The sequence below is a fragment of the Symphalangus syndactylus genome, chromosome 18, assembly GCF_028878055.3.
Source record: "Symphalangus syndactylus isolate Jambi chromosome 18, NHGRI_mSymSyn1-v2.1_pri, whole genome shotgun sequence".
NCBI classification, from domain to species: domain Eukaryota; kingdom Metazoa; phylum Chordata; class Mammalia; order Primates; family Hylobatidae; genus Symphalangus; species Symphalangus syndactylus.
The window spans coordinates 40774407-40786766 of record NC_072440.2 but is presented as its reverse complement, the minus strand read 5'-3'; the positions used below and the strand labels follow the sequence as shown (position 1 = coordinate 40786766).

Sequence of the window (12360 nt, the reverse complement as noted above, 5' to 3'; positions counted from 1 at the left end):
TGTAGTTTGCAGAGTAGGTAACCAAAAAATAATTGTCAAGTATCTGAATAATTTTCAATATCCCAGAATATTCAATTAAGTATGGAAGGCCCCTTTCAAAGCTTGCTTAGAAAATACCATGCATAATCTTATAGGCCATCTAAGTAATTTTGGTAATTTTTAATGTAGCAAAATTACTCAAGTTGGCTTCATTTGGTTATGAATCAGTACTAACTTATGATGTCACTATCCTCCTTTCATTTCAACCACGTTCAGTATCCTAAGAAACGTGCTGATTGAACTATAATTTAAAATGAATAATCTTTTATTTGTAAAAGATTGAGTCATAAATAGGCAGAATCAACCCATGCTTTTATTTTCACTGCATATAAAAATTTCATATGAAGGTATTGATGTACAGTACTATCCCCGTGGGCTGTTAAGAGAGGCTAAGAAACCACTAAAAGAATAATCATTTGTAATTCTCACACACAATTTACCACTCTGAAAATATATCCAAAGAAATAAAAACAACTCAAATCAGTTAAGGATGTTTTTGTAATTATAGTGTCCCCTTTGTACTGTTTAAAACAAAAGTAATCAAATTCCTTTGGGCCAGGGCTGCTAAAATCTACAGTTTGTGTCAAAAAATAAAATAAAATAAAATAGGAGGCTCATTTGTCCTAGAAAAAGAATCTTTCCTTTCACTGCAAAGCCACGTGATTCAAGGGCTGGGCAAGTAGTGGGAGGATGTTTCCGTATTATCCATTATAAATGTTTCCTGCTTTAGGGGCTGGCCATCGTACAAGGTTAAATTTTACAATTCTAAAGCAATGAAAGTTTTGCAGAAACAAATCTTAGAGGATGGTGAATGCTTTCTGCTATGTAAACTGACATCAACACAACTTTGTGTTTAAATAGTTGGGTTTACATATACGTAAGGACGTTTGGTTTATCTTAGTGGAAGAAAAAGTTTAGGATTAAAAAACGGTATTTTCTCTTTAATATATTCTCTTAACATGTCAGGAAGCTGATGAATAGATAACCAACACGAGTAAACTCTGGCTCCAATTTCAAATCAAGTTCATTTTCCTATGAGCTCTAGAAGCCAAAAAGACTTAAAAAAAAAAAAAAAAAAAAGATTGTTTATAATCACTGGGAAAGAATATATTTCCCCAGTTGTGTTTCCGAGTTAAAAAAAAAAAAAAAAAAGAAATAATCAAATGCAAGTAGCTGAAGTAGCTCCTGATCAACAGATGGCAAACAATCATCACACATGCAGTGCTGCTCCCTGGCAAGAAGTACTTAAGAGCTTATGTCTCAAAAGGGTCTCAGAATCTTTCAGAGGTTGTCTGTGGTTTTGTAAAATCCACCTATTGGCAGAATTCTAATCAATTAAAAGCCTGGATATAAAATGCCCAGCCCTAGCTCCACCATTACCTTTCAAATGCAGCACAACAGAAGAAAATATTGGTTAAAGTTAAGGCACAGCCCTGGGACCAAAGACCTGCAGCTATGTTTTTTTAAATTTATATATCTTTAAGTATTTTATAGTTTTCTTGAATCTTCCATAAACAAGCTCTAAGGTGACAAGACTATATTACAGGAGAAAAGAAAAATGTACAGAGTATGTATACACACCATTCATTCTCTCACCAAGAGTTTCCAAATATATCAACACCATCCCATCATGGGATGATGTTTTAATAAGAACAGATAATTTACAATTAACATTACAGTATGTACATTGCAATAAATACATGGTTGTAAACAGACAAACAAGACTGTATTACAGGTAAGGTCATTTGGTGAGAAAAAAAATGCATGGCACAAAAAATAAATAATGCATTCAAAAATTATCATAAAGCTTTCTGTAAAATCCATTTCATTCAAGTTTTTTCTTTCCTTGTCTGTAATTTGTTCTATCTACATTATTGTGAATTTTAACTGATATAAAACAAAATTAAAACAGCATTATTGTGTTCAGTAACTTGCAAGCTGAAATGCACTGGTTTTACACAAACTTGGACATTTTTTTCCCCATACAGTACCCAGATATTGCATTTTCTTATGGCATTTTAGGAAATGTAAAGCCACTTGTAAAAAGGATATTCTTTTTTAAAGCAGTACATATTTCTGAAGCACACTTTGGCGAGAGAGAAGGGTAAGGATAAGCAGATTGTACAGTGCATTAGTCCCTGTCTCTTGGATATTGAGCCTTTTCTGCAATTTGATTGTCCGTTAGTGGGTATCTTTACAACATGGTACCATTAAAAACCAACAAACTGGAAAAAAAAAAATAGCCTCTCTTTATTAGTGCAGTTATAAACCCTTTACCCTTTCAGGTCTGGATTTGTTAATGACATATTGCTGCTTTTTATTTTATTCATTATTAAGATTCTAGGCACTCTGTGGGGGACATACTAAGTGTAGGGAGGAGAGGAATGAGAATGTTTTGGAAAGAGGAATAAACTCTAGACTCTTTACCTTTCTTTCTAGACTTCATTCAGGGACAAATAAAATTAAAAGGAAACAAGTTCCCAAATATTCTTGTGAAACTACTTGGTCAAACATACATCTTTATTTTTTTCTTATTTGAAAGATTACCATCTGATCTTTACAGAGGAAAGAGAGTAGAAACCTTGCAATTAACTAGTTGATTCCTATTCTGCCTTAAGTAAAAGATCAGAGTTATAAAGACATAATTTTTATTTCAAAGGATCTAAGCATCAGCTATATCTCAGGGGACTGAAATGGGGACTCTCTTCAGCTTGAGTCATTTCCCTGGCTGATGACTTACTTTCCAGTCCCCAGAAGGCTCCTTGAGAAGTTCCAAATATAAATGCTTTTCAGGGTTTGTAATTCTTCTTAAATGTTTGATTTTCCACTTGTCAGATACCCACTTTGGCTTCTATCTCGATTCTTGAACATCAACGTGAAAAATGATTATTTGGGCTTGAAAGTCTTCATAGAGAAGGTAAAGACTTTATTAAGGCTGACATGGGAAAAAAGTCAGAATTAAATGCCCCATGATGCCAACTGCTATAATCAGGTAAACACTGGGAATTAATCTCTAAAACTGTAATACAGTTCCTGGTGGTGAAATCAGCCAAGAGTGATCTCCAATTTTTTATTTAAGCAGAATTTTTACCAATCTAATATTTTAGGATGCATCACAGTACTAACCCTCTGGTGCCAGTGGCATCATCATCTTTCCCTCCATGTGTTTAAAGAAGTAGTTCCCCTCTGCAAGATATGCATATGGATCAAGAAGTGATGATAAAGCACTTCCTACATTTTATGTGGCTGTCCGTTAAGGAAGAGTAGTTGCTACGCTTAAAACCATTTCTCAGGGATGTTCCTGATATAGTTCTTAATCCCATGGTGAAATCACTAAAACCAAAGAGGATTTAGTTGTATTGGTATTTGTTAGTATATTGTTAATATTCTTAAAAACTGCCTAGTTAGCTGTTTAACTAACTTTTCTCTGTAAACCAAGAGTAAAAGCTAGTCATGATATACAACCTCGTGGTTGAAATGAATGTTAACCCTGACTTGACTACCTGTTTCTTTTCACTGGTGACAATGGTAGTGATATATTTGACAAGACCTCATCTAGCAAACATGGATAAGGTTCAAACACACGCTAAATTATAAAGCAGCACGAGGGGAAAAACCTTTTTCTTTCTTACTATAACTGGCTGTAAAAACAATAAAAATGAGCATGAAATGTGTGGATTATTAGAAAGACATGCACTTGTGAAATGAACGTCTATTGACACAGCAAAACGTTATTAGGAGATACTAAGTAGGAAAACGTCTAAAAAAGACTGACCATTTTAGCTACTGGGTATTTATATATCTCCCACTTGCTTCAGACAACACCAACTGATGACTGAGTTTGCATGAAGCTTAAGACACATTTGATAAAACACACATAAAAGTATTATAGAACAAATAGTCACTTTGCACATGAAGACAAACACTGGTTAAGAGCAACTCTGCTTATCTGGAAAGAGTGAAACAAAACAAAATGCAAAGTAAATAATAAAGACTTGACTTACAAAAAGGGTTTCCTGCAACATAAAGTTGTTTGTTTTTCTGTTTTAAAATATGGAAGTCATTGGTATATAAAACAATGAATCACTACAAATCAGTTAATTGCTATGAACTATAAGGTGCAAGTAAAATTCGTAAATTAGATTTTTATCCAGTGTAGCACAGATTTGTACTGAAAACTTGCAAGTTACTCCTTAGAAAAAAATAACCAGTGGCAGATGAAGTTCTGAACATAGTTTTTTTTAAATATAATACCTCAATACATTTAATAATAAAAGTAAGCTCTACAAAAAATCTGTTTTACATATCATACAAAATGTAGAGGTCAGTGCAGCTCACTGAACCACACTATTCAGTCATGTATCAGGAAGACTTGAAATTAGAAAATTATGCAATTTCTGTGGCTCATCCTCCTCCTACTGGTAACAGATTCGTGCTATGTCCAGTTCTTGACATATTTGTTGCTTCGTCCATTAAGTTCACTCTGTGCAATGCCTTTCTTCTGAAAATATTGCAAACAAAAAGGAATAGAAACCCCAAGTCCAATCAACTTTTGGGCCGCCTGATGAGTCACACTCTCTTGAAAACAATTTGGAGTAGATTTTATCTGCTTTGTCAGCTCTACCAAGCTGAAATCTTGTTAAAAACGCTGTCCGTGAAGATATCCACCTTGCTCTGATGACATGGAGGTGAAAAAACTGGTTACAATATTCCTGAGCGCCGGACTGAGTAGTCAAGGTCAGTTTTGTTCAACAAACGTCCTGGCAGATGACAGTGAGGTGTGACCGTGGTTGTGGCATGTGACATGCACTTTGGAAACAATTTTTCTACTAAAAAAAAAAAGGCATGAAAGTTTTTGCACTGTTACGTGTCAGGAGAACGATCATCTATGACACAGGCTTCAGGCTGGCTTTCCTCTTCTTCCCCTACTGCCTCCTCTTCAACCTGTTCGTCGAGGGGAATTTCAGTAGACTCTGAGTCTTGAGTACAAAGAGTCTTGGAGTCACTGCAGCTAGTGTCTTCTTCCACTTGACTGCCACTGTCCTTTTCCGTGTCTGACTCACCATCTTCCTCTAAAGTTAGTTCAAACTGAAATTTCTCAGTTTGACCCTGCCGGCCCTCCTCCGGGTCATCAGGTGCGGGAGAGGGGCTCTGAGGGATTGTGCTCTGGTACCATTCACGATTGTCCTCCAAAGTGTCCAAAATATCCTGGGCATCAGGGTGGACGAGGTCTGCCCATGTCTCCCAGAGGGGATGAACAATATAGTCTATGAAGCCCACCTAGTTAAGAAAAAAATCCAGTATGAGTAGAGGACTTGGGACTAAGAAACAATGGAAAAGCTTGACTAGATCATGGCCCACAAATAAAACACTGAAGACTACTAAACTTAGTTTGGTAAAATTATCACTATTTTTGGCAACAGACCATATAAAATATTGTTACTAGCTGGTCAAAACTAGCTTCTAGAACTCTTGGTTAAAGAGCATGTTCATAGCATAAAAAATTTTCCAGTTGTTGACATGGTAGGGCTTATTTTAGAATCACCAATTTGTAGGTGAATCCAGATAACTGAAATAATGCCATGTGCTCTATGTATATGAATATATTAAATGAATATAGTCATCATAAATATGTTCTTAGAATATATATGACTATATGAATGTAAGTCATAAGAATGAAAGCTCTTTGGATCATAAATACTAAGGTGAAATTGAGCTTGTCAAAAACAAAGTAATTTTAAAAATCCAGTAAAATACTATCATATGTAATACAAAGTAACCCAATGCTAAAGCGGTAGCTCTGTTCTCTCTGAAAGCTGTACACTTCATGCATTACCTGTGATTTTTCCACGGAAGCATTGTGCTTGTCACACATGGGGCTTATCTCCATGCCACGTTCCCTCTCTCGGTCTCCTTGGCGGAAGAACTCCTCCATTATCCGGTCCGTCCACTGGCGGTACAGTTGGAGAGGCTTTGTTGGGTTGCTCAGATCTGCACAATGCACCATATTCTGAAGAACCTAAAATAGATGGATGCATTCTCTATTCACTCGTGTTCCTTTTTTAAAAAAAAAAAAAAAAAACTAGAAATTCACATTGGATGACTGCGACACTTAAAAATACACGTAGTGTAAGATTTATTCCAAACAGCTCAACCATGACGTGTCTGTGTATGGTTCACGCTTGTATTAATAGTTCCAAATTATGCCACTTCCACTGCATCTAAATAGCATAAGAGAAACTGTTTATGTGCATGGTTGACTAGATTCAGAGCCGCTTAAGTGGCTGGTTCTGTGGGGTGTTGTTAGTTTTTTTAATTAATGTAGATGCAAACGAAAAGACCAGTAGAATTTTACCTGGTTAATTCTCAGGAATAAAATTTGGATAAAAATCCTGCCTATAATTGCTGAAAGTATAAGGTGGGAGAAAGAAGAAATACATCTTATCAAAGCTGAACACACAGACATGTGCACATGTGCACAGACACACACACACAAAGCAAACTCAAATAAGGCTTTACCTGAATCCTATCAGAATAATTATCAAGAAGAAGAACTCCAGAGCTTGTCACTTTCTTAGTTTCAACCATAGTCTTCAAATCAGCCAGTAGATTCATGTGTTTTGACATATCTGTTGCGAGTACCTTAAAATATAGAGTATATTATTGAGTAAAGTTCAGAGAAAACAGAATTTACACATGAAAATATTATGCAGAATATGAGCATGAAAAAGGAATAAAACAACACTATGCCTTTTAATGACAGTGGAAAATCCTTACTCCTTCTTGGGGGCAGAGTCTTTTTCCCCTTTGCTACCAAGTTTTCCCAAAGCCCAGATAAATGTGTGTAATATACAGAAATGCTAGGTACTGACAACCACTTTCATGGTGAAAACTGGGATGACATCTCCATGGATAAGACATCATTACACGTTTTCAAGTTTTTTCCATTCCTTGGACCAGAAAGTAGTTATTATACTATGATGAACAGATTCAAGGTTGCTTACAGACTGCTTCAGAAACAAAATATTCTGGTTAATTTTCTTTTAAAAGACAGATCATTCTTGCCTTTGTATGTACAAAATTTAGCAGAGTAAAGTTTTTGAAAGCTAGAGATTTTCCTGTCTCAGAATCACTGAATAAGATGCATAGAAAAAAAGAGTAAAGTCATGGATGTTCTAAATGGCACTGTGTACTGATGAGAAAAGGTGGGAAAAAAATCCATTTGAGCTGTGGCCCACACAATCTGCTTTTGTTAGTCATTTTTCTCTGCCTGCCACCAGACTGGAGGGGCCCAGAAAATAAATGATGATGGTGAGCTGACATTATTCTCAAGTCCAAACTGCTAGAAGTGAACAACCTATTACAGAACATCACAGCCAGCATCATGGGCAGCTTCTATAACATAAAGGGCCATAATAGTATGTTTTGAAATGCAGTTCCTTTTACCTAATATTCTTCTTGTTCTTATGTCTAAATTATAAACAACTTGCATCACAGTTCTCTTTTTTTGCTTTTATCAGCTACTTACGATGTCAATGACCATTTTCCTTAAAGATTGTCTTTGTTTTTTGGTCAAATTCTGGAAAATGTCACAGTTTTCTTCCTGAAGCAATTTAAAGCCCACAGCCAAATGATGGTTCTCTAAGACCGAGGAATCGTTGTACATCAAGGCAAGTTCAGAGTCTGTAACAAAGACAAAAGGCCAAAGACAGCAAAACTGTGAGAAGTTTATCTGATTCTTCAAATTCTGGATTTAGGATGTAATTTCCCCTAAACTTCTCTGCTGCCCTTATCATTACATGACAATATCCAAGAGAGAATAAATCAGATAACATAAGAGCAGGAACAACACTGGAATGAATCTTGGGGAGTGAATTCTAATGCTACTAACATGTGGCAGGTCATTTCACTCTGTAGGTCTCAGCTTTCTCTAAAGTGGAAGAATTGGATATTTCTTTAACTTCTCCTCTAGAGTTGCCATGAGCTCAGCAGAATATGACATTATTCTTAGTATCTATAACACATCCAGAGCATAAGGTTTTGTATTCCTGATAACTGTGAAATACCTACCCTGCACTATATAAAGCGAGGCTCATGTGATACAGGGTTGTTTGTACTCAAAGAGGGTACAAGAACAATCAGGAATCATATGAACAAGTTTAGATTTGCTCATTTGCTCATGTATAGCTCTGAAAGTCCAAGCTTTATTCATTGTTTTCCATTTTCTTTTCCAAGTATCGTGGCAGTCATTGTATACTGTACAGGGATATTGCTCTTCCTGCCTGCCTGCTCACAGCTTCACACAGTGATGTTGTGTTTGGCTGCCTGTATACCCTCTGGTGAAGATTCTGCCACACTTTCCCTACTGCCCTGGACCTGTGAATTTTAGGCAGGGAGAGATTCTGCCTCTCTCCTACTTCTTGTAAACAGCAGACCCAGATCTACAAGATAATCATTAAAAAACTTTTGATGCTTTATTCTCTTTCCACTTAATCACTGTAAAGACTAAAAGCAAATCCGAGGCAGGAGGACTGCTTAATCCCAGGAGTTGAAGACCAGCCTGGTCAACATAGGGAGACCTCATCTTGACAAATAATAAAAAATTATCTGGGGATGGTGGTGTGTGCCTGTAGTCCCAGCTACTTGGGATGCTGAGGTAGGAGGATTGCTTGAGCCCAGGAGTTCAAGGCTGCAGTGAGCCATTATATTGTGCCACTGCACTCCAAGCTAGGCAACAGAGCAAGACTCTTTCAAAAAAAAGGAAAAAGGCTAAATGCACATATATTTGATCTTTTTTCTAACGAATGCATAGAAAATATATTTGGAAATATATATCCTTTTTTAAGAAAGAAACACCCAATACTATTCAATGGCTATTTTAATGGAGTTAGGAAGGAGAGGAGAGGCTTAACATTTTCAACTGGGAAATTCTATTATTTTATTGGAACTATAGAAATACAAATTTGCACACTTAAATTTCTGCTCCCAAACTACAGGAACAGAGCTGTTTAGACTAGTGGGAGTAGGTTTGTACAGGATTTTTTTGTTATTTTTTGTTTTCTTTAGATAAAACAATAGTGTTTATTTTTTAAAAGGCAGTTTCTGGTGAACTTTTACAGTGTCTATAAATGCCTTTATGAACCTTTATCTACAGATAGGTAAGCATATAGAAATGAAAATTTTAAAACTATATAGGCTCTTAGCACATATTATTGTATTATTTCTACAGTGGAATCAAATAAACATATATTGAAAGGAAGGCATAATTATTAGATACTAGATAATTATTAGAGTTTGTTTAAGGGAGGAAATATGCATGTAGACAAGGGGTGTTAACAGAATTGACTTAGCCTCACAAAAACCCTAATTGGCTTACATGAAGCTGAAGGTGAAGGAAATTAAGGCTATTGACCCTGCAGACGAATAAGATGATGAGCTGTTCCTTCAAGGAAAAGGGTGATCTGTTGTATGGAAGTTGCAACAGAGTCTGAGTTCTACTGGATATAAGTAGGGCCTTTCATATAGGGCAGATGTCCAAGAATACTGGCAAGGCCTGTCTTGGAGGGTGGTTATCTCCTGACACTTAAAGAGTCCAGATTGGCTAGAAAAGCCAGGAAAGGATGCCTTAGTGGACTGGCAGGCCTCCATAGCCTCTTCCGTCTCAGACGCTGTTACAGGAAAGTGGTGGTGACTGTTGATTTTTAAGTGAAAAAATGTTAGTGTTTAAGAAACTGAATCTCAAGAAAGTTATTTAACTTTCTACTCTTCTTTAGGACTGAAGGCATATGGTCACATTTAAATTGGGAGGTAGGTAGGATTCTGCAGCTCCTCAGATTTTCACCAAAGACACTAATCCATTACTTGTAAGTAGAGTCCTTGAAGGTTCAGGAATGATCAGAAAGTTGCTGTCATCCTTTGGTACAATGCACAGCACAGAGGGGCAAAGAGGTTAGCTTATATAACATTTTTGTTCAAACCCTTTCATCTTCAAGTCCAATATAAGTTACCACTTCCATCAAGTCTTTTTTTTTTTACTATTATACTTTAGGTTTTAGGGTACATGTGCACAATGTGCAGGTTTGTTACATATGTATCCATGTGCCATGTTGTTTTGCTGCACCCATTAACTCGTCATTTAGCATTAGGTATATCTCCTAATGCTGTCCCTCCCCCCACCCCACAACAGTCCCCGGAGTGTGATGTTCCCCTTCCTGTGTCCATGAGTTCTCATTGTTCAATTCCCACCTATGAGTGAGAACATGCGGTGTTTGGTTTTTTTGTCCTTGCGATAGTTTACTGAGAATGATGTTTTCCAGTTTCATCCATGTCCCTACAAAGGACATGAACTCATCATTTTTTATGGCTGCATAGTATTCCATGGTGTATATGTGCCACATTTTCTTAATCCAGTCTATCGTTGTTGGACATTTGGATTGGTTCCAACTCTTTGCTATTGTGAATAGTGTGTGGCATTATTTCTGAGGGCTCTGTTCTGTTCCATTGATCTATGTCTCTGTTGTGGTACCAGTACCATGCTGTTTTGGTTACTGTAGCCTTGTAGTACAGTTTGAAGTCAGGTAGTGTGATGCCTCCAGCTTTGTTCTTTTGGCTTAGGACTGACTTGGCGATGCGGGCTCTTTTTTGCTTCCATATGAACTTTAAAGTAGTTTTTTCCAATTCTGTGAAGAAAGTCATTGGTAGCTTCATGGGGATGGCATTGAATGTATAAATTACCTTGGGCAGTATGGCCATTTTCATGATATTGATTCTTCCAACCCATGAGCATGGAATGTTCTTCCATTTGTTTGTATCCTCTTTTATTTCATTGAGCAGTGGTTTGTAGTTCTCCTTGAAGAGGTCCTTCATGTCCCTTGTAAGTTGGATTCCTAGGTATTTTATTCTCTTTGAAGCAATTGTGAATGGGAGTTCACTCATGATTTGGCTCTCTGTTTGTCTGTGATTGGTGTACAAGAATGCTTGTGATTTTTTACACTGATTTTGTATCCTGAGACTTTGCTGAAGTTGCTAATCAGCTTGAGGAGATTTTGGGCTGAGACAATGGGGTTTTCTAGATATACAATCATGTCATCTGCAAACAGGGATAATTTGACTTCCTCTTTTCCTAATTGAATACCCTTTATTTCCTTCTCCTGCCTGATTGCCCTGGCCAGAACTTCCAGCACTATGTTGAATAGGAGTGGTGAGATAGGGCATCCCTGTCTTGTGCCAGTTTTCAAAGGGAATGCTTCCAGTTTTCGCCCATTCAGTATGATATTGGCTGTGGGTTTGTCATAGATAGCTCTTATGATTTTGAGATAACGTCCCATCAATACCTAATTTATTGAGAGTTTTTAGCATGAAGGGTTGTTGAATTTTGTCAAAGGCCTTTTCTGCATCTATTGAGATAATCATGTGGTTTTTGTCTTTGGTTCTGTTTATATGCTGGATTACATTTATTGATTTGGGTATGTTGAACCAGCCTTGCATCCCAGGGATGAAGCCCACTTGATCATGGTGTATAAGCTTTTTGATGTGCTGCTGGATTAGGTTTGCCAGTATTTTATTGAGGATTTTTGCATCAATGTTCATCAAGGATATTGGTCTGAAATTCTCTTTTTTGGTTATGTCTCTGCCAGGCTTTGGCATCAGGGTGATGCTGGCCTCATAAAATGTGTTAGGGAGGATTCCCTCTTTTTCTATCAATCGGAATAGTTTTAGAAGGAATGGTACCAGTTCCTCCTTGTACCTCTGGTAGAATTCGGCTGTGAATCCATCAGGTCCTGGACTCTTTTTGGTTGGTAAGCTATTGATTATTGCCACAATTTCAGAACCTGTTATTGGTCTATTCAGAGATTCAACTTCTTTCTGGTTTAGTCTTGGGAGGGTGTATTTGTCGAGGAATTTATCCATTTCTTCTAGATTTTCTAGTTTATTTGCATAGAGGTGTTTGTAGTATTCTCTGATGGTAGATTGTATTTCTGTGGGATTGGTGGTGATATCCCCTTTTTCATTTTTTATTGCATCTATTTGATTCTTCTCTCTTTTCTTCTTTATTATTCTTGCTAGCGGTCTATCAATTTTGTTGATCTTTTCCAAAAACCAGCTCCTGGATTCATTAATTTTTTGAAGGGTTTTTTGTGTCTCTATTTCCTTCAGTTCTGCTCTGATTTTAGTTATTTCTTGCCTTCTGCTAGCTTTTGAATGTGTTTGCTCTTGCTTTTCTAGTTCTTTTAATTGTGATGTTAGGGTGTCAATTTTGGATCTTTCCTGCTTTCTCTTGTGGGCATTTAGTGCTATAAATTTCCCTCTACACACTGCTTT

The 12360-nt window shown here is 36.8% G+C and overlaps 1 protein-coding gene across 14 annotated transcripts in view; it reads right to left on the bottom strand.

The window, feature by feature from the left end:
• Positions 1–330: 330 nt before the first annotated feature.
• The window catches only part of PDE4D (phosphodiesterase 4D), a 1541788-nt gene continuing 1529758 nt past the window's right edge, over positions 331–12360 (bottom strand). For all 14 annotated transcript variants that reach the window (XM_055252913.2, XM_063622613.1, XM_063622612.1 and 11 more), the window contains 4 exons: positions 7568–7722; positions 6559–6681; positions 5876–6058; positions 331–5319 (listed from right to left, as the gene is read on the bottom strand). In XM_055252913.2, the coding sequence (XP_055108888.1) occupies positions 4903–5319; positions 5876–6058; positions 6559–6681; positions 7568–7722 (878 nt within the window). In that variant the 3' untranslated portion in view covers positions 331–4902. The remainder of the gene's footprint in view (positions 5320–5875; positions 6059–6558; positions 6682–7567; positions 7723–12360) is intronic.